This window comes from Maniola jurtina, chromosome 17, assembly GCF_905333055.1.
Source record: "Maniola jurtina chromosome 17, ilManJurt1.1, whole genome shotgun sequence".
NCBI lineage: Eukaryota > Metazoa > Arthropoda > Insecta > Lepidoptera > Nymphalidae > Maniola > Maniola jurtina.
The window spans coordinates 8,755,559-8,779,221 of NC_060045.1; the positions used below are offsets into that span (position 1 = coordinate 8,755,559).

General features: G+C 35.0%; 1 protein-coding gene and 1 long non-coding RNA gene across 3 annotated transcripts in view; one reads left to right on the top strand and one right to left on the bottom strand.

The window, feature by feature from the left end:
* The window catches only part of LOC123873787 (protein sister of odd and bowel-like), a 34,540-nt gene extending 29,311 nt beyond the window's left edge, over positions 1-5,229 (bottom strand). For both annotated transcript variants that reach the window (XR_006797755.1, XM_045918815.1), the window contains exon 1: positions 4,080-5,229. Coding sequence is in view for 1 of the 2 variants with exons in the window: in XM_045918815.1 (XP_045774771.1) it covers positions 4,080-5,125 (1,046 nt within the window). In the remaining variant the exon portion in view is untranslated. The remainder of the gene's footprint in view (positions 1-4,079) is intronic.
* On the top strand, positions 3,990-22,326 carry LOC123873789. The gene is made up of 4 exons (XR_006797756.1): positions 3,990-4,000; positions 4,178-4,180; positions 5,640-5,646; positions 22,275-22,326. It is a non-coding gene; the product is annotated as an uncharacterized LOC123873789 (long non-coding RNA).
* Positions 22,327-23,663: the final 1,337 nt, after the last annotated feature.

Below are 23,663 nucleotides of genomic sequence, written 5' to 3' on the forward strand. Positions count from 1 at the left end.
ACATATCAGTTAGTTAGTTTCTCCTTTTATAGCTTATTAAACATTGATAAGCACTAGATACACTGACAAGATAGTGTTCATATTTTCATGAATCATTCATCAAAAAATAATAAGCAGTCTTAGAACTGTAAAAGTACAGGTACCATAATAATACTGCTAAAATCACAGCTCTTCGACAGTTTATTAAGAAAACGATGTAGCGTACGTACGTCAAAATCCGAATAGTGTATGCAGGCCGTATAGAACAAGAATCCCACAGCCGAACGCCTATTACGAAAATTATCCGATAAACAAATATAGGTAACAGTCTCGAGAAAGAAAATTACGACGTGTTCGAAGTAACGTAATACGTGTAATAATCGTTGAGATAGCGATAACAGGCGATTAAGAGGTACAAGATGATGAATGAAAAAATGATTTGGATGTAAAAGATGATGGGACGATTAGGGAGGCGCGCGCAGTCGAGCGTGGCCTGACACCGGCGCGGGCGCAGTTAGGCCTAACTTGTACCGCGACATCGCTGATAAATTAAACCTGCTATCGATATTAAAGATACATACTTGAAATTTTCGATGACAACTAGGTATGGCTTGATTGATTTTGAAACGAGTTTACGTGATAATATTTTTGATCTTGTATGCCATTCATTGAGTTGGAACAAAAATGTTTTATTACCAATTAATATCTAATAATGATTATAATAGTCAATTTATGATCGCAAATGGCAGATAGTGATAATGATGTTATTAAGGGCTGTTTTTTCCAGTCGTTCGATAACTTAAATGAGGCATAAAGTCAGATTTCTCATACTTAAACCAAAACCACAGTATAAAGAGTATTCTCACTCTGTTCTAAAACTGTCAAATGTCAAACTTATTCTTCAGCTATAGTTCTAAGATTTAGTAGGTACCTATATGCTCTAGATGCTTCAGTTGAAGATTTTTGACGGTTGAAAAACCGGCTCTTAACCTATATAATATATTGTTTAGTTACTTGACCTAACTTAGGTATCAGATGCCAGGAATAAAAATCACAATTTTAGATCAATTAATGTAAATTGTCTTTAATTAGTGGTTAATAATATAAGTTGATTTGTTTGTGGTAACATAATCGCGAAGTGATAAAGCCCCGGCAAAAAATAAAGGTTAAAACAAAGATAGGATTAAAACAATAGGTTTGAATTAACTAGAATCACACTAATATTATAAAGGGGAAAGTTTGTATGTGTGTGTGTGTGTGTATTTTTGTTACTCCTTCACGCTGAAACTACTGGACGGATTGGGCTGAAATTTAGAATAGAGATAGATTATACTCTGGATTAGCACATAGGCTACTTTTTATCCCGGAAAATCAAAAAGTTCCCACGGGATTTCAAAAAAAAATCCACGCGAACGAAGTCGCGGGCATCAGCTAGTTTGAAATAAGTCTAGGTACCTACGTGATAATGGAATCTAAATAGGTATGAACAAAAAGGTGATAATAATCTTTTAAGGGTGATAAAAGTACCTGTAAGATTGGTTGGGAAATATCATACAAAGTAGTAATAGTGCGCGACAGATTGAGATGGCAACCGGGATGGGGACACCCGCACATCCCCCAAGCTAATTGCGGGTGAGCGCGTGTGACGTGCCATGGCGGTTGCCATCCCAACCTGTCGCGTACCATATTAGATATCGCATTATAAACTAATAGTAGAATCACATGGTTGTGACTTCAACAGACAGATTTCATTGTGTCTTTGCATACATAAGCATTAATTGCATTTTATTGAGGCGCTTATAATAGATACGTACTATTATACTGTAAGTTCAGTCTTTTTTGCCCAAGCAAATGTTGCAGATTTGAATATAAGATTATTTTCAAAATTGACAATTTTCAAATCAATTTAGTATTTCCGAAAATTAAAATTTCCAATATTTAAGCGAAAGGTTAATTTCCCATCTACCTACTATTTTATTTGATTATAAAAATGAAGAGATCTGAATTGTAAGTTTTAATTACAAAAAACGAAAAGGACATTTTATTTAACGTAATTTATTATACCTGTATAAAACTATAAAACCGATCCATAACATCTCGAATTACAAAACACTGTACAAATTCAATGCCTTGTGTAGTGTGTACGTAAAAAAGAACACGATCGACTATCCAATCTTAATTTTGTATGCGCAAGATATTTACCATGGCTCTAATTTTTTGTGTCCTCTATATTAATCCTCACGTCAGGATCACCACATGCTTTGTTAAAGCCTGTCGAATGCCCCAGACCATTATAATGTATCGTGTCAACGGACACGGAGTGAACATCGACAGGCAGACCCGAACTCGGGTTAAGAGGGGTCTCTCCGTCACTCGCTCCATACAAACGTAGTTCCAATTTCATTTGAATATTAAGCAACCAAAGTCCATGAAATTTTGCAGACATATTCTAGAAAATAATATCTATGCCCGTGGTTTTCCATGTTTCTGTTAAAATATTCGGTTTCAAAGTTACGCGGTCTTAAAAATTCACATACAGATCTTTGAGCCCCTGTAATTTTAAAACTACATATTTTTAGAAAAATCTAAAACACCACAGGCACAGATATTAGTTTCTAGAATATGTCTGCAAAATTTCATGGACTTTGGTTGCTTAATATTCAAATGAAATTGGAACTACGATTGTATGGAGTAAGTGACGGAGAGAGCCCTGTTAACCCTCCGGCGTCTTCACCAAATTTATTTTATTACCAACGAGATACGGTGATTTGGTTCGAAATCGCCGAGAGACAGGTGTTAAAAATTCAACACCTTTACCTCTTTTGGGTGGGGAACTAAGATAAGTGGAAGAATAGATAAATATACCTTAAAACTTGTACGACTGTTGATACAAACGCGTGTAATGGCATTATTTATTGAGATCGCCGTCTGGAATTCGGTTTGTTTCCAACGAATTGACATTAAAAACTTCTTTTGAGATAAATATTTTCTGATAAATGAGATACGCGCACAGGTTTCTACGGAATTCGAAAGAGTTAGCAAGAACAAAATGAGGATTCAAAATTAAAACATTCGGCTGTTCTCAGATTAGCGGTGGTTTTGAAAAATAATATACGGGCGTGACGGACGACTCGTCGATACCATCTGCCCGGCCCGTAGGTACTTAACCCTTTTTGTTTGGAATATTTTTCTTCACCGTCATTATTCAAAAGTTCATAGCGTTTCGCGTTGAAATCCGAGGACCAGAATCTTTTATTGATATCGAAAAATGAGAATCGTGATCCTTTCAAGCTTCAAATGTTTTTCGACACGGCTATAACGTTGTTTTATCTCATAAGTACGGGCCGAGCCATCCGATACGGTATTTTAGGATAGAAATATAAAATTGAAAGCTCCCATTGATTTAGCTAGTATTTATTTCGAGAAACCAGATAAGATATAGTCGTAAATAATTATAATTTATGTTTTCTTAAAACGTATTACAAAAATATATGAATGTTTTCTTTATAACGTTGTAGCATATGAAAGTTATAACGTAATTATATAAATACGTTATAATATATAAAAATATATGTAAGATATATTGCAGATATTTTAGGTATAGGCCGATACAATTTTGTAGTGTACTACAGGATTAATGTTACTCGTATATACTACATAATATAACTATTATTATAGACCTTCCTCACGAGTCACGACTTGTTTAAAATGATGGTATAAATCGCATTGAAATCCATTTAGAGCCTGCATCGATGGAACCTATAAAATATGTGAATACTCAGATGAAATGAGTACAAAAGGTAATAATGTGTATAAAACCAATGTGAAAGATAAAATGTATGTAATATACTGTCGGACGAAACTAAAAAGTAAGTACTTAATATTAATTCATACCTTGTAAGTAATATTAACAGAATTTTCAACGGGCTTTCTGTTCTGGCACTCGCATGCGCCAAGACAGAAAGTCCTGGCGTTTACGTAGGTAAGTACTACAAGGAGGCCCAACCCCGAAATAAATGGGGTAGGAGCAAGAGAAACAAGAAAAAGAAAATTTTAAATAATATCGTTTGTAAACAAAAATTACTATCAGTGATCTTTACCTGTGATCTCTGAGGTGATCTTGCCGTCGGAACGCTTTTCCACAAATGTCACATGAATACGGCCGTTCGTCGGTGTGTGTCCTTTCATGTATGAGTAGATTGTAGGATTTCGTGAATTGCCGATTACAGAACTTGCAAATAAACTGCTTTTTCGTCCTCGGTCCGCTGCCCGTTGTTTTCTGCTTATTCGATATACAACTCCCCGTTGACGAGGTTGAACTATTTGTGCTCTTTGAGCTGGAAGAGTTGGATGGTTGTGGTGAGAGAGGTGGCTGTGAGGGGCTTCCGTTCATCTGTTGTTGATACATGGCATTCATTAGCAGACTTGGGTATCCATTATCTAAGCTTTGTGATGAACTATACCCGTAACCTTTTGACGTTGACTCTAAATGCTGCTCCAAAGTGAATTCGTCCTCATTATCTAGCAAAGCTAAGTCTTCTTCCACTTCCTCGGATAAATCGACATCCTCCGCTGCAATGGCATCAGATAAAGGATACTCTTCAGGTGTTTTTGGGGATACCACTCTTGATGTGCTCTCAGAAACGTCCGTTTCAGTAATCTTAGCGCTTGCCGTCGCTAACCTCAGTATATCTTGTTTGGTGGACGTATTACTTTCATTAGGGCTACATGTTGCATTGTTGACAGAGGACACTGAGGTTAGGCGTTGCAAAGTTAAATAAGATTCTAGGGCTTGTAAATTTAAGGCAGCAGCAGCCGCTGAATTCGATGGTAAAAGAGCAGCCTGTTGTAAAGAATTCATCATTGCATTTTGAAGGGATATCACTACGCCTTGCAAAGATCTCTGAAGCATATTCTCTTGTAACAACGCCGCTGATGCAATAGATAGGTTTAAGTTTGTTGTAGATGAACTAGTGCTCTTACTTGTACTTTTTGCGTCCTCCGCAGATGTTTCGATGCTCAACAGACCGGTCATGTCTGTGGATTTGGTGTCCTGTATTTGCAGATTGTTCTTCAGCTTGATGATAGCGCTTTCCAGAGAGTTGAGAGTGGTCTTGCTGGCTCGGGAAGTGCTTTGTTCTTGCATGTTGCGGTCATGGGGCACAGGCGGAGCACGTGTGATCGCGGGGCGGGGGCGTCGCGTGCGCGTGCGCGTTCGGAGTACCGGTGCGCGGTGGCGTGCGAGACGAGCGTGCGGTTCGGCGCGACTGAGCCGGCGGGCAGCCTGCGACCGCCCCGCCCCCTCGCCCCGCTCGCCTGTCTTCCCGCCTCACAAAAGCTCTCTATTTTAGGCAACTCTTTGTACAGTAATGGTCACCTCACGCTGCCCTAACGACAGACACGTCCATGAGAACAACGTTGCGCCAGATTTGTTGTAGCCCTTTCGAGTAATGAGATTCTGAATGGAATTGGTCGGGCTATGGGAAAACAATTCAAACGATCGACCCATTTGTTTTGTTTGTAGGTCATGTCGCACGCTCTTACTATTTTCGAAATTGGGTCTCTATTTTTTCTTTCTTTTTACGTTCATATACTTTTTACATAATAGGAAACATTGACACAATTAATATAGTACAAGTTTACTCGAGTAATATAAATAGTTTTAAGGTCATAAAGTTCACAAATATTTTTTATTGGGCGTTATCATCAAAATAAAGTAGGTAAGTATACCTACGATGCATCATGCATGGCGCCTGTAAACTGAACAGAGAAAGTTGCCAACAAGTAAAGAGAAAAAGTGGACATTTATTAAATAAGTTTGTATAATAAAGCATGCCAGTGTCACTTTTCGTGTCCCTTGACCACAGAGCTTTTTAAGACAGACCACAGTTTTGTATTTAACTTAATTCTACTTAGTTTTTTATTACTTTTGCAGTTCAATTTCGTATTGGACAGGTACGGCACTTTCTCATTACGTAAAACTACGTATGACAAAATAGATAACAGATATGATTTACTGAATTTCTTAAGTAACAAAAACATTTTTGTCTGCGCCGTTTTTCTCATTGCTGTGGATCGTGGCCGCTTCCATTAATCATTTCATACTCATCATCATCATCAACCAATTGCCGGCCCACTACTAAGAACGGGACTAAGAAGGGTTCAGACTTCAGCCATAGTGCACCACTCTGGCCAAATACAGATTTTTTTTTTCAATTCTTTATTTGAACCAAAGACTAGTTTTAGGTAGTACATGATTCCACTTGACATCCTGGAACTCTTGGCACGCATTATATCTAGTCATTTAGTGGTACCTAAGTAGGGATTTTCTTTGGATCAAAGTCAAAGTCAAAATCATTTATTCAAAGTAGGTACAACTGTACTGCTCATCATAATGCGGTAATCATAGTCATAATAAAAAACTTATGAAAGTGCAAGGCCTAGGCCTACAAGTTAATAAACCAGTAGGTAGATATTTTTATAAAAAGATCTTAGTAACTTACTAAGTTATTTTAACGTAGAGCTTTACTCCCGTTGAAATCTTTTGAACTGAGCACAGGGGCCAAGTGGAGTTACACGTATTTGAAATAACAGTTTTATTATAAGTTTATAAGGAGGTATAGATTTTCTTTTAAAAATACAAAAGATTGGATAATATATTTACTACATACTAGTTTTTGCCCGCAATTTCGTTCGGGGTACTTATACATATATGTATTATTATGTACCCCGAACGAAATACCCTAACAAGCTACTCACTTAGGTAATAACTTCATTTCTTATTTCTAGATAAAGTAAGGCCCGGTCTCCACCTAAGCGGAGCGGAGAGATGTGTTCAATCGACCACTCAAATTCTTAATAGATGACCCACGTCATTTTTTACAAGTCTGATTGGTGGAATGAACACATCTCCTCTTCGCTTCGCTTAGGTGGAAACTGGGCTTTATGTTGAAAGAATTAATAAAGCCGTACAGCAGTTCATTAAGTACGAAAAAAAAATTTAATGTCATACAGACCCCATTTCTCTTTATTTCCCTTTAAAAGTACTGTCTACACATTTATAAGCCCTGCAAGTTGCAAAAGCAAAAAGGAAATCCTGTGCATACAGATGTTTATTAGGTTTGTTCAGTTAAAATTATACACCCTAATATTTATTCAAGTTTGTTTTAAACCTGCGAGGGCTTAAGACAATGTGGATTTTGGGATGTTATTGACAATCACCTTTTATGATCAGCTTATAAACGAAGGGAAGAAATGAAAATATTTGCGATTTCATATTTGTGTTATTTTCCGGGTTATTGTTTTATTTGGATTGCAATAAGTATTCGAAAGTAATAATCAGTTAATTATTATTATTGCGCCATACAAAACGTACCTTCCCTACGCGAGCGTACGTTTTCAGTTCAATTCAATTCAATTCAAATAAAATTTTTTCAAAATATTTTTATTCAATTAAACTTTTACAAGTGCTTTTGAATCGTCAAAATACTCTACCACTGGTAGACTGCCGAGTACTCACGGAATGCCGTTCCTACCGAGAAGAACCAGCAAGCAACTCGGTGGTTGCTCTTTTCAATTTTTGTATTGCGGCCAGTTTAAATCGCATTTTTAGGAAAACGAATACGAATTAAATGCGAATGAATGCACAAACGCCCTTAGCAATAGGTAAAGGGTGCTGCAATTACGATCTTACCAAATCCTCTGCATTTTCCCGTTTCTCATGTCAATTGTTGGTGCAATTACCACCACGCTCTATTGGAGCATGCTGCTTTTGTTTCTGGCCGCTCACCGTGACAACGCCGATTGTGAAATGCAGAATTACTTCTTTAGTGTAATCGTAACATTGCGAAACGTTCGACAGAAGAAAAATTTTATTTAGCTTTTTCACTTGAGCTGTCCACAAAACTGACTACAATTGTATGGATAGCCAGGTAGTAATACAACAAGTGTAAATTAAAAATTTATAACACCCCCGACAAGTGAAGGTTACAGTAACTAGAAAAGAGCTAATAACTTTCAAACGGCTGAACCGATTTTCTTGCTAACAGCTAACAACACTCTCGATCAAGTCACCTTTCAAACAAAAGAAAAACTAAATTAATGTCGGTTCATTAATTTAGGAGCTACGATGCCACAGACAGATACACACGTCAAACTTATAACACCCCTATCTTAGGGTCGGGGGTTAAAAATACTGGTTGTGAATTGAGTCTACTGGATGTGGACGTGGTATGCTCGGAGTGGTACAATAACTACAGCTCAACACAAAAACAAAAACACACAAAAATAGCCACTAACAAAAAAAAGATAACCAGATTAGCAGATTTATCCATACTAATATTATAAATGCGAAAGTGTGTCTGTCTGTCTGTCTTTCTGTCTATCTGTCTGTCTGTCTGTATGCTACGTTTTCACGGGCCAACCACTGAACCGATTTTAATGAAATTTGGTACAGACTTGGGATACATCCCAGGGAAGGACATAGGCTACTTTTTTCCTACGGGATTAAAAAAAAACCGAACACCACGCGGGTGAAGCCGCGGGCATCCTCTATTAAAAATATTTGTGTAAAAGCTAATTTTGCTATTCGATTGTTAAAGACCACAACCGAGGAAAGATTAGATACATTTTCAAGTTGAACGTAGATAATAGAAGTTTATGTGGATGTAAACCATAATGTACCTACCTATACACGTTTATTTCAACTGCCTAAAATGTAACGGGTCGGTTCATCGAACTGTGTGCCGATCGTTAAATATCTCGATCTGCCTACGCACAACCAGCGGAATATCTAGTGAAGCTAAAATTTAGGAAGAGTTCCTGTTTCGTATTCCGTAAGCTCAACTTTGAATGCAACGGCAAAGGTTATGCCCCTAATTCATATATTTTAGGGTTCTGTCTCCGAAGGGAGCCCGCTGACAGACGGACGGACCCACCCATCCCTCTAAATTAGCGGGCTGTAATAGTAGAGATTTAAAATTTTCACAGAATATGTATTTCTACTGCTGATAATATAAGAACAGATTATAAAAAATTTAGAAACGGCTGCTATGTAAATTAAAAAAACGTAGATATACATAATCTTGTACGACGGAACCCTTCGTGTGCTAGGCTGACTCGCATTTGATCGATTTATTATGTTTGTTGACTTTTATGAACTTAGAGCTTTTATAAAATAACGAAGGTCTGGCACGTGCTGGCTCTATTCCATCTTCGTTATAACTCGAAGCTTGCTGTCATCGGTTCGTCGGCATTGGAGAGTTAGTGTTTAGAATATGTCTCATTTTGAAATAAAGAGTAGGTATTTAAATCTTTTAAAAAAATCTTCGTGAAAGTAATAGTTACTTACCCGTGTTCTAGTTTCGCCAGTTAAAATAATTGTCAGTGCAGTTCGTGTCATGACAAGTGATGACACGAACCGGCCCGCGCCGTGTTCCCACGCCGCGGTCGCCCGGAGGCTGCGCGGGCGCACGACTCGCGGGAGATATAAAATTAATTTATCTACAACTAATACGAGCACGGGAATTGATGGCTGCAGCCGATAGCACCGTCAAAAAGTGAAGTTAAACGCAATTTACGATGTTAGGGTAAACCTGGATAGTAAAAAGCTGGAAAGCAACCGTAGGCTAGGTAGGTAGGTACTCGTTCCAATAGTACGCGACAGGTCGAGATGGCAATCGGGGTGGGGACGCTCCGCACACCCGCACAGCCTCAGCGCTAACCCGGTGCGGGATAACGCGAGCGACGTGTGTCCGATAATTACACGTATCCTTCCAAGGTACGGAATCCTCAGTGCGATTTGCACTTGGCCCGTTTTTTTGGGTTCCGCAACACTTGCACGATTAGTTATTAAAAATTTCCTAATTGTTCCTTCCGGTAATCGAATAAAGGACCTCCATACTTAAAAGACAACAACGTACACTAACTACGCCCGCCAGGGAGGTTTTCATGTTCAAACCATGCCATGCTCAAGATACAATCTCAATCAATTTAATCGTCATAATAATTTAAATATGTATGTGATTATGATTATGTAATAGTATGCAATGCTTGACCGCGAATACTGCGCCCACGTGTTCAAGATGGCATAGACATTATTCATGATGACACACATAGGGTTGTCAAGAAGTAGTTATGTTATGTACGGGTCCAAAGTGAAGACTACCAACTAAAACACATGCCCCACCTCATAGTAATTTAGTGTTCAACGAAGGGAAGCATGACACGACTGATAGTTCCCATTATTTTATTAATAAATAATTAATAAATTGCCCCATGGCATTTAAGAAATTCACAAATTATCAAGGAAAACTAGGTGAAGACTATGCTAAGGCTACATAATCAATTTCTAGTTATCATTATTTCTATTCTCTATGAGCAAGAACAGATTTCATACGCCATGTAGGGTAAGTACCTAATATAAACCTTACATGACTTGGTTGTCATTGGTTCTCAAAAATAATTTTTCATCTGTTATTCATCCAATTTGATACTCAACACGTGTTGAGTAATATCAAGTATTGGATAGAATCAGGCGTTACTTTGCGGAAGTTCATGTTTAGCAAGAAACAGTTAATTATAATTTTTAACTGTTTCTTGCTAAATCAAGTATGTTATGTGTGTTCAAATCGTAGTACCAACTTAATTATTTAAAAACCAGATTGACACTGGGTTTATCATTGGGTTGAAATGAGTATTATAATACGTGTATTTCTGCCTTAAAAATAAATATGACGTATGAATAATAAATGACTTGCTTATGCAACTAGTATTTACACTTTCGTGACAGAGGCATTTGACGATTCAAAAGTAGGTACTTATAAAAGTTTAATTGAATAAAAAAAAATTCAATTGTATTCTAGTAATTCCATTAAATAGTTTGTTAACTTAGGATATAACGAGTTTTGAAATATAAGGTATTATCGTATTGTAAGCTTGGCCCATATTAATTATCTATAAAACGTGTAGAAGTTACTGATTAAATAGTTGGCGCCACTCAAATCATAACAAATCATAACATCATATTAGAAGGCGTCATTGATTGGCTGAAGTTGTTCAACATCTGATCGATAAACGTACTGTATATAAAATTCTTATAGTTTTTAGTTGATGAATTGTAGCATAATAAAGGATAATATTTGTAATCAATATATAAGATGAAAACATCTTTATTACTTAGATGATTTGTTAAACGAGCTTGATGATTTGTATATTAGTCACTAAGTTTATTCATTGTACAATTTGGATTGGCCGATAACGATAAGATAAAAAGGGGAGTGGCTAATAAACGTGGAGAGGTTACCTGTAAGAGTGGTTTTAAAACGACGACATTCGAAAATATACTAACGTAAGAGGAACAACATTTATTTGACACAAATGTAAAAGTTAATAAATTTAAATATGAAATAAAAGTATAATAATTTATCATAAAGATTGTGTTTGTGATTTCGTCAGACCTTACCCAAAAGGTCAGAAGAGGGACATCAAGAAAATATAATATTTTCTTGTCACGCTCACGACTCAGAGAAACAAGTGGAAATATACAGAGGAACGAGAAAGAAGTGGAGGTCTAGTAGACCACAGACATTTTGGAGCACAAGGCCAATATTTGGGCCTCAATATATCAAAGTACCTAGTCATGGCATCAAAGGATTTCTGGATAAACGGGTAGGATCTTTCCATGATTTTATTTTTATTGATACCTATTAATGGTAATTTTTTTTTATTTTGTGTGGGTTTTCGTTTTGTTTGTTCTACATTTAGTTATCATTTTGTTAAAAAGCTTTGCTCCGAGTTGGAATGGAAATTATATAACGTTATGATACCTAGAATTACCCACATGTTTATAATTCATCTTGTATATTGGTTATACAAATGCGATCGACCTTCAAATTGTGGTTTAAATAACATTGAGGTATTTAGAAGGCTTATTTTACAATGAAAAATGAAAAATGTTTATTTACAAAATACAGTCTTGTACAATTTTCCTGTGTCTGTGTGGTGGTACCCGCACTAGGTTATCCTGTATCGTGGGTACAATGGAATAGATAGTGAACATAGTGTTAAACAATATAAAAAGTGTGGTTTACTTAATGATGGGCGTTATTGTTACTTTTAAATAGTTTTCAGGATGTATCTACTATGTCCTGTCGGGGTTTTATTTCTCATTAAATGATTTCACAGGTGAATATCTCACGGAACGTGGTATTTCAATCTTCACACTTGTAATCGTGTGCCGAATTAGTTTGGTTAAGAGTTACGATAGGGATTTATTTTCACATAGTGGTTTTGTTTTACGGAAGGTAGGTTCTGGATTTAGGTTCAATCGTTTCCTGCATTCATTGTATAGATAGATGTTTTCCTTTTTCTAGCACACAGTGACGCGATATTATCACACAGCACTCATTGGGCATCTTGAATGTTGTTTTGTGAAATTATTATTTTTTGTAAACCGCTTTGGGATAAGGTAGAAAAAGTTACATGAAATAGCTTTTCGTTTTACGCCTGCCAGTGAAATAATCCGTCTCTACTTGTAATGGTTACTAAGTGATTGGGGATATAAAATGTTAATTGATAAAAATGAAGGTGATCCGTTGTAATAAAGTAATAGTGACCAGGGTTAATAAATTGAGCATTTTGAGAAATATAAATCCTAAAATGGGTGTAAAAGTAGGTTTATCTTATCTGGTTATTCTTTAACTAAATTTAAAATTATGGTAGGTAGGTAGTCAGATAGTTTTAAATACGGGGTGCATAAATAAGTGTTTTTTTTTTACAAAAGTGAGGAGAAATGTTTTCATTTATCTATTTTTACCACTTGAAACGCGTAATGTTTGAGTTTCAAACATAACTTTGCTGATAACAGCTCACCATGAACAACCCATGGCCGGCCCACTACTGAGCAACAAGTGTCTCCTCACAGAATGAGAAGGGTTTAGGCCGTAGTCTACCACGCTAGATAACAGCTAATTTACTTTTAATACTGGCACAATAATTTGAGTACTACGAGTAGCAGGTAGGTATAGTATATGGGCAGCGGGGTTTTTTTTTTTTGTTTACCTGTATTCACGCAATTAACTGTGTACTGCCGCATTTAAATGCAATATGATTTTGTTTTTATTGGATTAACATCGCTTGGCGGGTTAAATTCCTGGCAAATGTTCTATTAAAATTAGAGTAAGTTTTTTTTTAATGGTAATATACCTACAGTACTGCCCTTAGGGCAGGGCGCGATAATAAGTACCTACTACCAAAATACTATTTTCTTTGTTGTACGAAAGAAATTTTAGGCAAATATCTTTGCACTACGCTCGCGTTTGTGGCATGACATTATCCCAGAAATATATTTAAAAAAAAATTTCACGCTCGCTTGACTCGCTTCGCGATAGTTCAGTTTCGATATGCATTTAGTTAACGAAACTCTCAGGAAACCACGTTTGTTGTGCTCTCGAAATTGATCAGTCTGTTTGATAAAATCGAAATGCGGTGCCTTATAAATTTCGCTTAGGAGCGCCGGTAGTATCTCATGATAATATGAATAGTGATCATAATTTTTTTTTTTTAGGCTGATTAAGCATTGAAGGTTTTTCGGCTGGTCTGGCATTTCGCCTGATTTTATGTTTTTGCTTATTTAGCGCGTTCAGGAAAGCTTTGACAACGTTTTATAACATGAGTATATATATATTTTTTTGTTTTAGTTACCGAAACAGAAAAAAAAAAGCATTAAAGATGTGGGACCGAGGGATAAATCTAGTGTGATTTTTGGTTGGATTATGAAGTTGTAGTTAGGGTATTTAAAATAGAAAGATTTCAATTGTAGGAAATGATGTAAAACATGTTGAGGATAAGTTGTGTAATAAAGTCGATAATTCACTTGTTGGATGTCACGCGATCTCATTGCGAGGAGGAATCTTTTTCTTGTCTCTGTTTTTATAAATACGGTGTTCTGACGGGTTTTTTATTTACGTCTCGGATTATTGAATACTTTCGGTGTTTGATTGGACGGTTAGAGGTTGCAAAAGCAATCGCCCTCTAATTAAAACATTTATTTAGGCATTAGTTCAATTTGGATTAAATCTCGCGAAAAGCCACGGTGGCTGTCTCTCGCGCGTCTTGGAAAGACATTCCTAATGCCTGTTTTTCTGAGGGAGGGATGCATTATCAAGTGAGATGAGCTGCAATGTTTGCGGCTGATTATTTTGGAAAATTTGCAATCGTGGCAAGTGGAGTAAAGTTTGACTAAACTATTTAATGAACTAAGTATATAATGGATTTGGTGAATGGTTATATTATATAACATTTTGATAAATGGATGAATTTGAAGAGTGTATGTATGTGGTTGATGCACATTTGTTTCATATTTTTACTTAAGTTATAAAGTATTACATTTGGTGAGTAGTTATTTATATTTGGTAGGGTAGGTTTGATAAACAGGTAGTTATCTTGATTAATAAGTGAGTTATCATTTTATAAATGCGTACTTTAATGTTTGATGAACTGGTATACTTGATAAATGTGCATATTTTCATACTTCAAAGACAAGTTGTACCTATTAGTTTCTTCAAGCTTTTAGTTGCTGATAATTATATTAACATTCTTTAGAGCGCATGTCCTATGGACGAAATCGTTTATACATACTTTCACTGTTTGAAATGTTACAATCATAAAGATATAGTTATGACTAGAGGGGGTCATAGCTTGTTGCCGCTCTTGTACATCCATGTGTCAACTAGGTATTGTTATCTCAGTATATTTCAGGGAACCTCCGTTCGGGTGAAAGCGATAGCTGTTGGATAAATGCTTGTTGGGTTATCAGAAGACCGTGTAGTCTTCGATGAGGTTACTTGTAAATATTATAGTGAAATAGTAAGTTTAAAAATAGAATGAGGCTAAACTAAAAAAATGAGACAAAGATAAAAATAATAACTTAAAGCATTGAAACAGCATAAAGTGAAATAGTAACTTACAAACTATACATACATATTTACGAATTATGTAGATAGATATAGTATTACTGGATTACGTATATCAAATAAGAATACTGTCAGCTCATGTTTTGTTTTCGGAGTGGTAATTTTACGCTTAAAACTCATAAGAGATATCATGAGGTTCGCTTTCTGTAAAAGTTATTAGCTTTAACAGTTAATTGATTTATTACATTATTTATTTATTATACACTCAACAAGTAAAAGTATTTTGTTTTGACAAAATCCAAAGAAGTACCTATTGGATTAATAAGGCAAGGTACGAAGCATTGGCTGGATTTTACAACATTTAAAGTTTCCTGTTCATTTTTATCATTGAGTTAATTTGAGGCGGAAGGATCCTCTGGAAAATTTTTAAGATTAAGTTATTAGTAAGAAAGTATATTTTGATTAGGTTAGTTTAAAATGTACAGCCGGTAATTTAAAAAAAATATATATATATTTAATTTTACATAATAGGTGAAGCTGGTTGATGCACCAAAAATCGAATTATCATAGGAATTTAATTAAGCTAACATTTTTATTTATTATCAACTTCAAATATACAGTAGCAAACTGATTAGTTGGAATACATGCAGTGATTGGAATATTTAAGTTCCGATAGAAGAATCTATATCGTGGCTTGTTCCTTTATGGACAAGAATATTTTTTTTGACTCGTGGGACCACTTACACAAAATATCAACGTTCGGTTTGGAGGTCTTCCATGTCTATTCCTACAGTTCCATGACGTATTGAAGAGGTTAACACTTTGTCGCTCATCACATCAACCAGCACGGCATTTGGGTATGATGGATGGATGTAGATAGGTACACATTTGATGGGGGGGGGGGTTTAGTGGTTTGTATCAATAGGAACCAGGGGTTGAATGAGGAAGGCTGAGGACAGTACGTGTGGTGCTTACTAGGGAAGGTTTATGTTCAACAGTGACCTTCTGATGATGACGATGTAGATGACGATGATGATGATGATGGACGTACGAGGATGAACCTTTTACGAAACGAATAAAGGAAAATCGAACAGATGCGGGTCATTACGGTTAACATATAAAATAATGTATAAGGTACCTACTTTCTTCTAATCTTTATGATCGATCAGCTTGAGATAGAGATCTTGATGTCGTAGAGAATAGAGATGTATCGAACGGAATATTTATTTCATTTTTTTTCCTGCTATTATGTTGATATCGCTTTTCTCTATGAAAAGGAATTAATGATAAACTAATAGGTATCATTCGGCGGCGAGTCGCGACTGTGTCGTTCCCAGGGTCGAATTTGGTAGTTCTGCTTATGTTACTCGAAACGACAAAGTACGCCATATGGTGCATATTATGGCTAAAATAAAATATATAAGTATCATGTGAAATTATAAATCAAAGATTCTTTTTGCATGTAGATATTATATGGTTAAGAGGCACAAGTGACGCAACTACTGTACCCTGGCGTTTGTTTAACATTGTCCATTAGTACTTCAGAATGTGGATTTTGCTAGAAAAAAAAAAAAAAAAAAAAACAATAGGTAATTGTAAGAAATATGGGAAGCGTAGTCTGCATTAAAAGAAAAAGTTTGAATTGGAAGCAACCAGGCATAGGATTTTCATACATCCGTAAATCACGTTCCTTTCAACTCTCTAACTATCACGGTTCACGATACGCCGTTCACGGTTCAGGCCGTGACGCACGTGCAGACGGACAGACGGACGGAGAGCAGAGGTTTAGAAAATAGGGTCTCGTAGGCACCCTTCGAGGGGTACGGAACTGGAGAAAACTAAATTATAATAATGATAATAGGTTTTCTAGGTTACCAAGTAAAATTACTTCTCTTAGGTCGGATTGTATTATGATGGATGCTTATGAAACAAAATTAAATGAACGGTCTACTCAAAGTGTTTTATGTTTGCAGGATCCAAGGATGTTGGAAATGAACAAATGAGGAAAAGGAAGACCCAAAACTAGGTATGGGTCAGGGACACAAAGTCCCAAGGAAGGAAAGCCCCGAGGTTACGGGCTATGGACAAAAAGTCCTATAGGAGGAAGGAGGTGGACCCTAGGATAAGGGTCATTAAAAATTTGGATCTGGAGGGAAAGGACCCTAGGATAAGGGTCATTAAAAATTTGGATCTGGAGGGAAATAAGGACAATCACATATGTATCCCGGTAGAAGAGAGACGCGCCAAGGCTCGGAATCCGCGATTTTCCAATAAGAAGGGAAGAAGAAAATATGTGCGTAAAACTATTGCGTTGAAAGTGTATGAAAATGTTTTGTGATTTAAATCGAGAACTGGCGGCGATTAACTTTAAGTTTAGAGAGTTTATTTTATCAAAAGGACAAGAAGTTCACTTACACATATTCATATTAAGAATCGCTCCCGATTCTAAATATAAATATAGAAGAAAACATAATCTTTAAAGGTATGGTGACTATACAATAATATAAAAAGTCAAAACACGTTATATTCGTTAACAAACTATACCTACATCTAGCTAAGATATCTATGGTGTTTGACACTGTTTGATTAAACTTTAAACTTTGTAAAAGATTTTTCCTCCAGTATGAGTTTCGGCAAGTACATTATGTAGTAGAGCTAGGTAGTTTACATACCATAATTAGTCCTAGCTTTATGTAATTGTAGCATAATAGGTATGTTCGTTTTGTGTACCATATTTATGAGATTTAGCTTTAAAGTGATGCGTGTATGTACGGACTTTAATAGTATTTTCCTAACAAATAGACATATTTTGAATTTGTATAATTGACTTATATAATATAGTTCATCAGTTTTCTTATATAATTCTTTAGTGGGAAGGAGAGTCTAGTTGGAACAGAACTTTTAACAATTTATTTTGAGATACTTGAAACCCTTTAAAGTAGTTTTTAGTAATTAGTTTTACATGCTCATCCCCAAATCTCTATTGAGTGTTCCTGTAAAATATTGGCTTGTGAGTTATAATTGATACTTCGGACTTTATGCATATACCTACCTTCTTTGATTAAATTGAGGCCTCCTTTAGTTGCTACTGGTCTCGCAATTTTTGATATCTTTATGATTTTTGAAAAATTATTTATAAATTTAGAGTGTCTGCATCTTTTTATTTTAATATTAGCGGAAGAGAACAGAAAAATGAATTTTAGATTAAAGGCTAAATTTGAGTGCTACTGTAGACTGGCAGGTAAAGTTGCGAGGGTAAATAGTTTGGAATTGAATTGAGTTTATCTGCTATTTTCTAATTATATCGGATGGAAAGGGTTGCTGCGAGTGCACTAAAATTAAGTTGCAATCATAATCAATACCAATGTATCAATAAAACTGTATATTCCTTCTAGTTAAGGTTAGCAAGAATATTAATTTAATTAATTACTATCTTAATTATTTTTTTTGTTTTGTTGAACTAAGTCTTTGTCATTTTGGTTGTGAAGTTTACATGTTACTTAAGCTTTAATTTTTTTTTAAAGCGATGAGACTCGCTTAAAACAGGATGGCCGAGCTGTAAGCTTGGCCCATATTAATTATCTATAAAACGTGTAGAAGTTACTGATTAAATAGTTGGCGCCACTCAAATCATAACAAATCATAACATCATATTAGAAGGCGTCATTGATTGGCTGAAGTTGTTCAACATCTGATCGATAAACGTACTGTATATAAAATTCTTATAGTTTTTAGTTGATGAATTGTAGCATAATAAAGGATAATATTTGTAATCAATATATAAGATGAAAACATCTTTATTACTTAGATGATTTGTTAAACGAGCTTGATGATTTGTATATTAGTCACTAAGTTTATTCATTGTACAATTTGGATTGGCCGATAACGATAAGATAAAAAGGGGAGTGGCTAATAAACGTGGAGAGGTTACCTGTAAGAGTGGTTTTAAAACGACGACATTCGAAAATATACTAACGTAAGAGGAACAACATTTATTTGACACAAATGTAAAAGTTAATAAATTTAAATATGAAATAAAAGTATAATAATTTATCATAAAGATTGTGTTTGTGATTTCGTCAGACCTTACCCAAAAGTATAAAGTCATCGTACCTTTAAAAATTATGTATTTTCTATATATTTATATTTAGAATTATTATCATAGATAGATTCCAGAGATAGCATTGTCTGACACCTGATATTGTCCACAATATTATTATGCGACATACACTGATATTTAATTCATTATTATTAGTGACGACCCTAGCCTTCTCATGTCTGTAAATATGCCCTAGTCAATAATACGCTAGACAGAATTAAATATGTAAATACATAATAATTGTAATATTGATAACATTATACTGTAAAGAGTCTAATGAAACCTAGTTTAATTATATTTAATTATTTTAATATAATTAATACTTAAAAATACGATAAGCACATCTAACTTAACAATTTCAATGATATACCTACTTGATCTTTAAAATTGGCTAAGATTTCTTAACTTCCTTTATATATAATATTCTTTAATATCGTATATGTAGATATATATGAATTTTATTTACAGGTACACGAGACATTTATACCATAGACAATATTTACTAAGTACATTATATTCTACAGTATAACAAAGAAGGTTGAAGGTTCTTGTGTATGACATTCAGGCTTTAGGCATTTTCGCAAACTAACAATTTGTAACAGATCTGAGTGTAGACAAGCTAATTATTTTAATCTACAGAGTGCAAATATAGATTACAGGCATAAACATCTTATTTCAAAGCCATATTTCTGTTTTAGTTCTACCACTTACCATCCAAAGAGAGATGTTCACTTGACACCGAGTAAATGTATCCAATGTTTCATTTCAATACTCAGAACATTATGTATAACCATTCACAAAGAGGCTCGTCGTCGAAGAATTCATTCACGCAAATATCGATTCTATTACACTAACAAATGCAGTAGGTTTTCCCGTGAATTCGTTTGTGAGTAGGTAATGTAGGGGAGGGTTGTTTATTGTGCATTACTCTGGTCTAAATAGGTGTGTCTAAAACGACAATTTCTCGCTTGTTCTGGTTGTAAACAGATATGGAATGGCAACTATAATTTTGTAGGGAGGGTTAGGGATAAATGATTGCTGGTTTTAGGTTTCTATTTGTAGTATTGTGTTCTGTTACGTGCGAAACTCTTTGGCAATTCAACTGACATCTCAATTGTAAAATTTTATAGGTAGGTTGTTTTATAATCATAGTTTTGTCAAACTTCAGAGGTCCCAGAGTACAGTCATAGAGGGATAATTATTTATTATACGGTTTCATCCGTATCTGTAGAATGAAATTGTTGACAGGCAATGTGCGTGCATCTTTACTTGGTACGATACGATGTTTTATAGGTTCCTCAGTGTTTTACGATTGTCACATTTAATTATTTCATTGCCGGCAATTAAAGTTTGGTAGAAAACGATTTTTTATGTTTTACAACCGCATTTAGGTAAATAAAACTTGTTTTTTACCACACACGATTTCGAAATAGTGATGTGTCGTGAATTACTGCATCGGTATGTGTCGATGAATTTATGATGGAACGTAATCTAATCTATACGCACCTACAGGAGAAACATTACAGCTGGTACATACCTACATTGATTTAACAAAAGGTAACCTTTTTATTGATATTGAGTAAATGCGCCAAAAACTGTTCCATTTAATTCAATGTAATGTTACTGGTAGAAAGAAGCATAATTGCTTTGAAATTCTGTGAAATGAAATGTGAATTCATAAAAAATATTCACTCAAGGATAATATTTAATAATGTTTAGCTATAGCAAAAAAAAACTGAAAACAATATAATATATCAATACAAAAAGCCATATTACTGCATGGTACATAAAAAAAATAGTCAATTTCATAATTGAATAAAGCAAAATGATATTCATGTTTCATACTCTATAAATAACTCAAAAAATCGTGGGACCACCGGCCGAAAACCTTTCAATAAGTAGTAATGCATAATCACTTGGGACACGTATCAATTTTAACTACAGATAAAAAACACATAAAAATCGTAATTTGATACCGAATATGAACATTTTAAGGTCAACGTAACTTTTGATTGACGCATAAAACACATAGGTATCGCACTTAGAAGGTGACCTAATCCAGAGGCGTGGAATGTTGGAAACCAAACCAGCTTTTTTTCCTTTTTGTAACAGCTTACCTTGATACATTGATAAATTTTAACATTCTGAAATCAATACATTATTTTACAAGAAGAACCTACTTTCTTGTCTATAACATACTTTAAACTTCTATCGTACGTGTCTTGTATTTTTACTGCTATTTTTATAAATAAAAAGCTTATTTAAACTTCGCTGTGCTCAAGGAATAACAAAAAAAATATTAAAAAAATTAGAACAACCAATAAAATTACAAAACTAGAATACCTAAACAAATGTCACATTTTTTGACTTTTGTAATATTTCATTACAAAAAGAAAAAAAAATGACTTAAGTAAGTTAAGTAACATGCCATAAAACATCGACATAATATCATGGACGGCCCTTGATAAATATCATTGATCATTTGTAAAATGGATGTCGCAAAACGGATTTATTGGCAAGACAATTATAACGATTTACGAGTATGAGCATTATCGGAAATTATTTGAAGTTTAGAGTTTTAATTACGTATTTTATCACGACCGATTGCAACTTTAACTAATGACTTGGCAATTATAAAAAGGATTTTATTATTACAGCCTTTTAATACGGGCGCACATTTGAAAAAAAAAAGTATTTCGCCAAAGAAGTAAAGTGACCGACGACGTAGCTCTCAAATTGAAATGGCAGTGGTCATTATGGAGTTGAGAGGTCCTCATGTGAATACTGTGTAGGTATAGGCATATACTATAATAAGCTGTGATAGCCTAGTGGTTAGAACGTCCGCCTCCTAATCGGAGGTCGGGGGTTCGATCCCGGGCACGCACCACTAACTTGTCAGTTATGTGCGTTTTAAGCAATTAAATATCACTTGCTTTAACGGTGAAGGAAAACATCGTGAGGAAACCTGCATGCCTGAGAGTTCTCCATGTTCTCAAAGGTGTGTGAAGTCTGCCAATCCGCATTGGGCCAGCGTGGCAGACTATGGCCTAAACCCTTCTCATTCTGAGAGGAGACCCGTACTCAGTAGTGGGGCGGAAATGGGTTGATCATGATGATAGGCATATGGAGAGTAGGGCGTCCCAGGTCAGGTGGAACGATCATCTGGGAATTATGGCTGTCATGTATTGGATGCGAAAAGCTGATGATATGATACAATGGCACTACGAGATCCAACCGTGGATGCATACATTTAATTGAGGGTAATATCATTTCCCTATGGTCAGAGAAAATCGAAAAAGAAAATGATTTTTTGTCTACTTTAGTCACGTGATCGTATTGACCGAATGACGTTAACTGCTTGTAAACTCGTAGCACGATTATACATACCTTGTAGTTTCAACAATAGTTAAAAACAAAAATTAAATTGTTTTCGTTTTTCCTTGCAATGTAATATATGTAATGGGACGTAAAATATTCATTTCCTGTAGAGTCATTAGACAGTGATTAACATAGAACAGTTTAAAAAAAACTTGTCCAATACCCAATTATTTAGATCGTCGAATAAAACATTTTGGCAGGCAAATAATTTTCTTCGTACTTACATCAAGCCATTATATTACTCGTATATCAGAAGCATAAATTTAGTGAAGTGGTTTCCTTAATTAGAAATTACAAAACTGAGCCCGAATAATCCATAGGTTACCGATAAATCTCTCGAATTTATTGCTTGCATGATTAAAATCTCTTCCAGATTTCTATATTATTAATGAGGCGTCTTCTCTTGCTAGGTATTTTACGACCATGCGTAACCCGGTCTGTTATCTATAGCGACAAACTTGAATTTTCAATATATTTTATCTGATTAAAGTGTATAGCTACCTACCTAAGTACTGAGATTGTCTCATTAAAATCTGAGATTCCTCCTGAATTAGTGGTTGAGTTATTATTATAATGAAGTATAGCTTCAGCTTTGAAGGTTCACATGTGCCTCAATAATGGTTGAACTGGTGGGAGATCATCAAAATATGTAACTGGATATATATTTAACACCTTAACTTGGCTCCTAATAGCCTCATGGGTACTCACTATGATCTAGATACAAATTCAATAAATATAAAGATCATTAAATTATCTGTAAAGCCAAAATTAACACGTAAATAATAGTAGGTATGGTAGGTACTTACCTATATAACGTCGGCTTATGTACCTATCTATCACATCGATCCATACAAGATCATCGCTGATATTTTAGCAAGATTATTTAAAGTATATATATGAAATTATTATAGTATCGTATATAAGATGTATAGTGTATACCTACTTAGACTAAAAATAAAATATACTTGAGACAAGTTATTATACAGACAATATTATGGTACATGAAATATTCACCCTTATAATATGACCAATGTAACAATCCCATATTTTATATTCTATGGCAGGGGTCTCCAAACTTTGAAGTCTTAGGGCCATAATGATTTTGTCAGTATGTTCCAAGAGCCAAAACAGTTTAAACTTTTCTGCTCTTAACTAAGTATATTTCTAGCTAGACTAGTCGCAAAGTGCGCGACCTAAGCAAATATATGCTTTTTTTTGCATTTCAATTACTTCAATTACTTAACTTTATTTATTATTTAATGCTTAGATACTTCAGTTAAGTTTTCTGCGTCGTT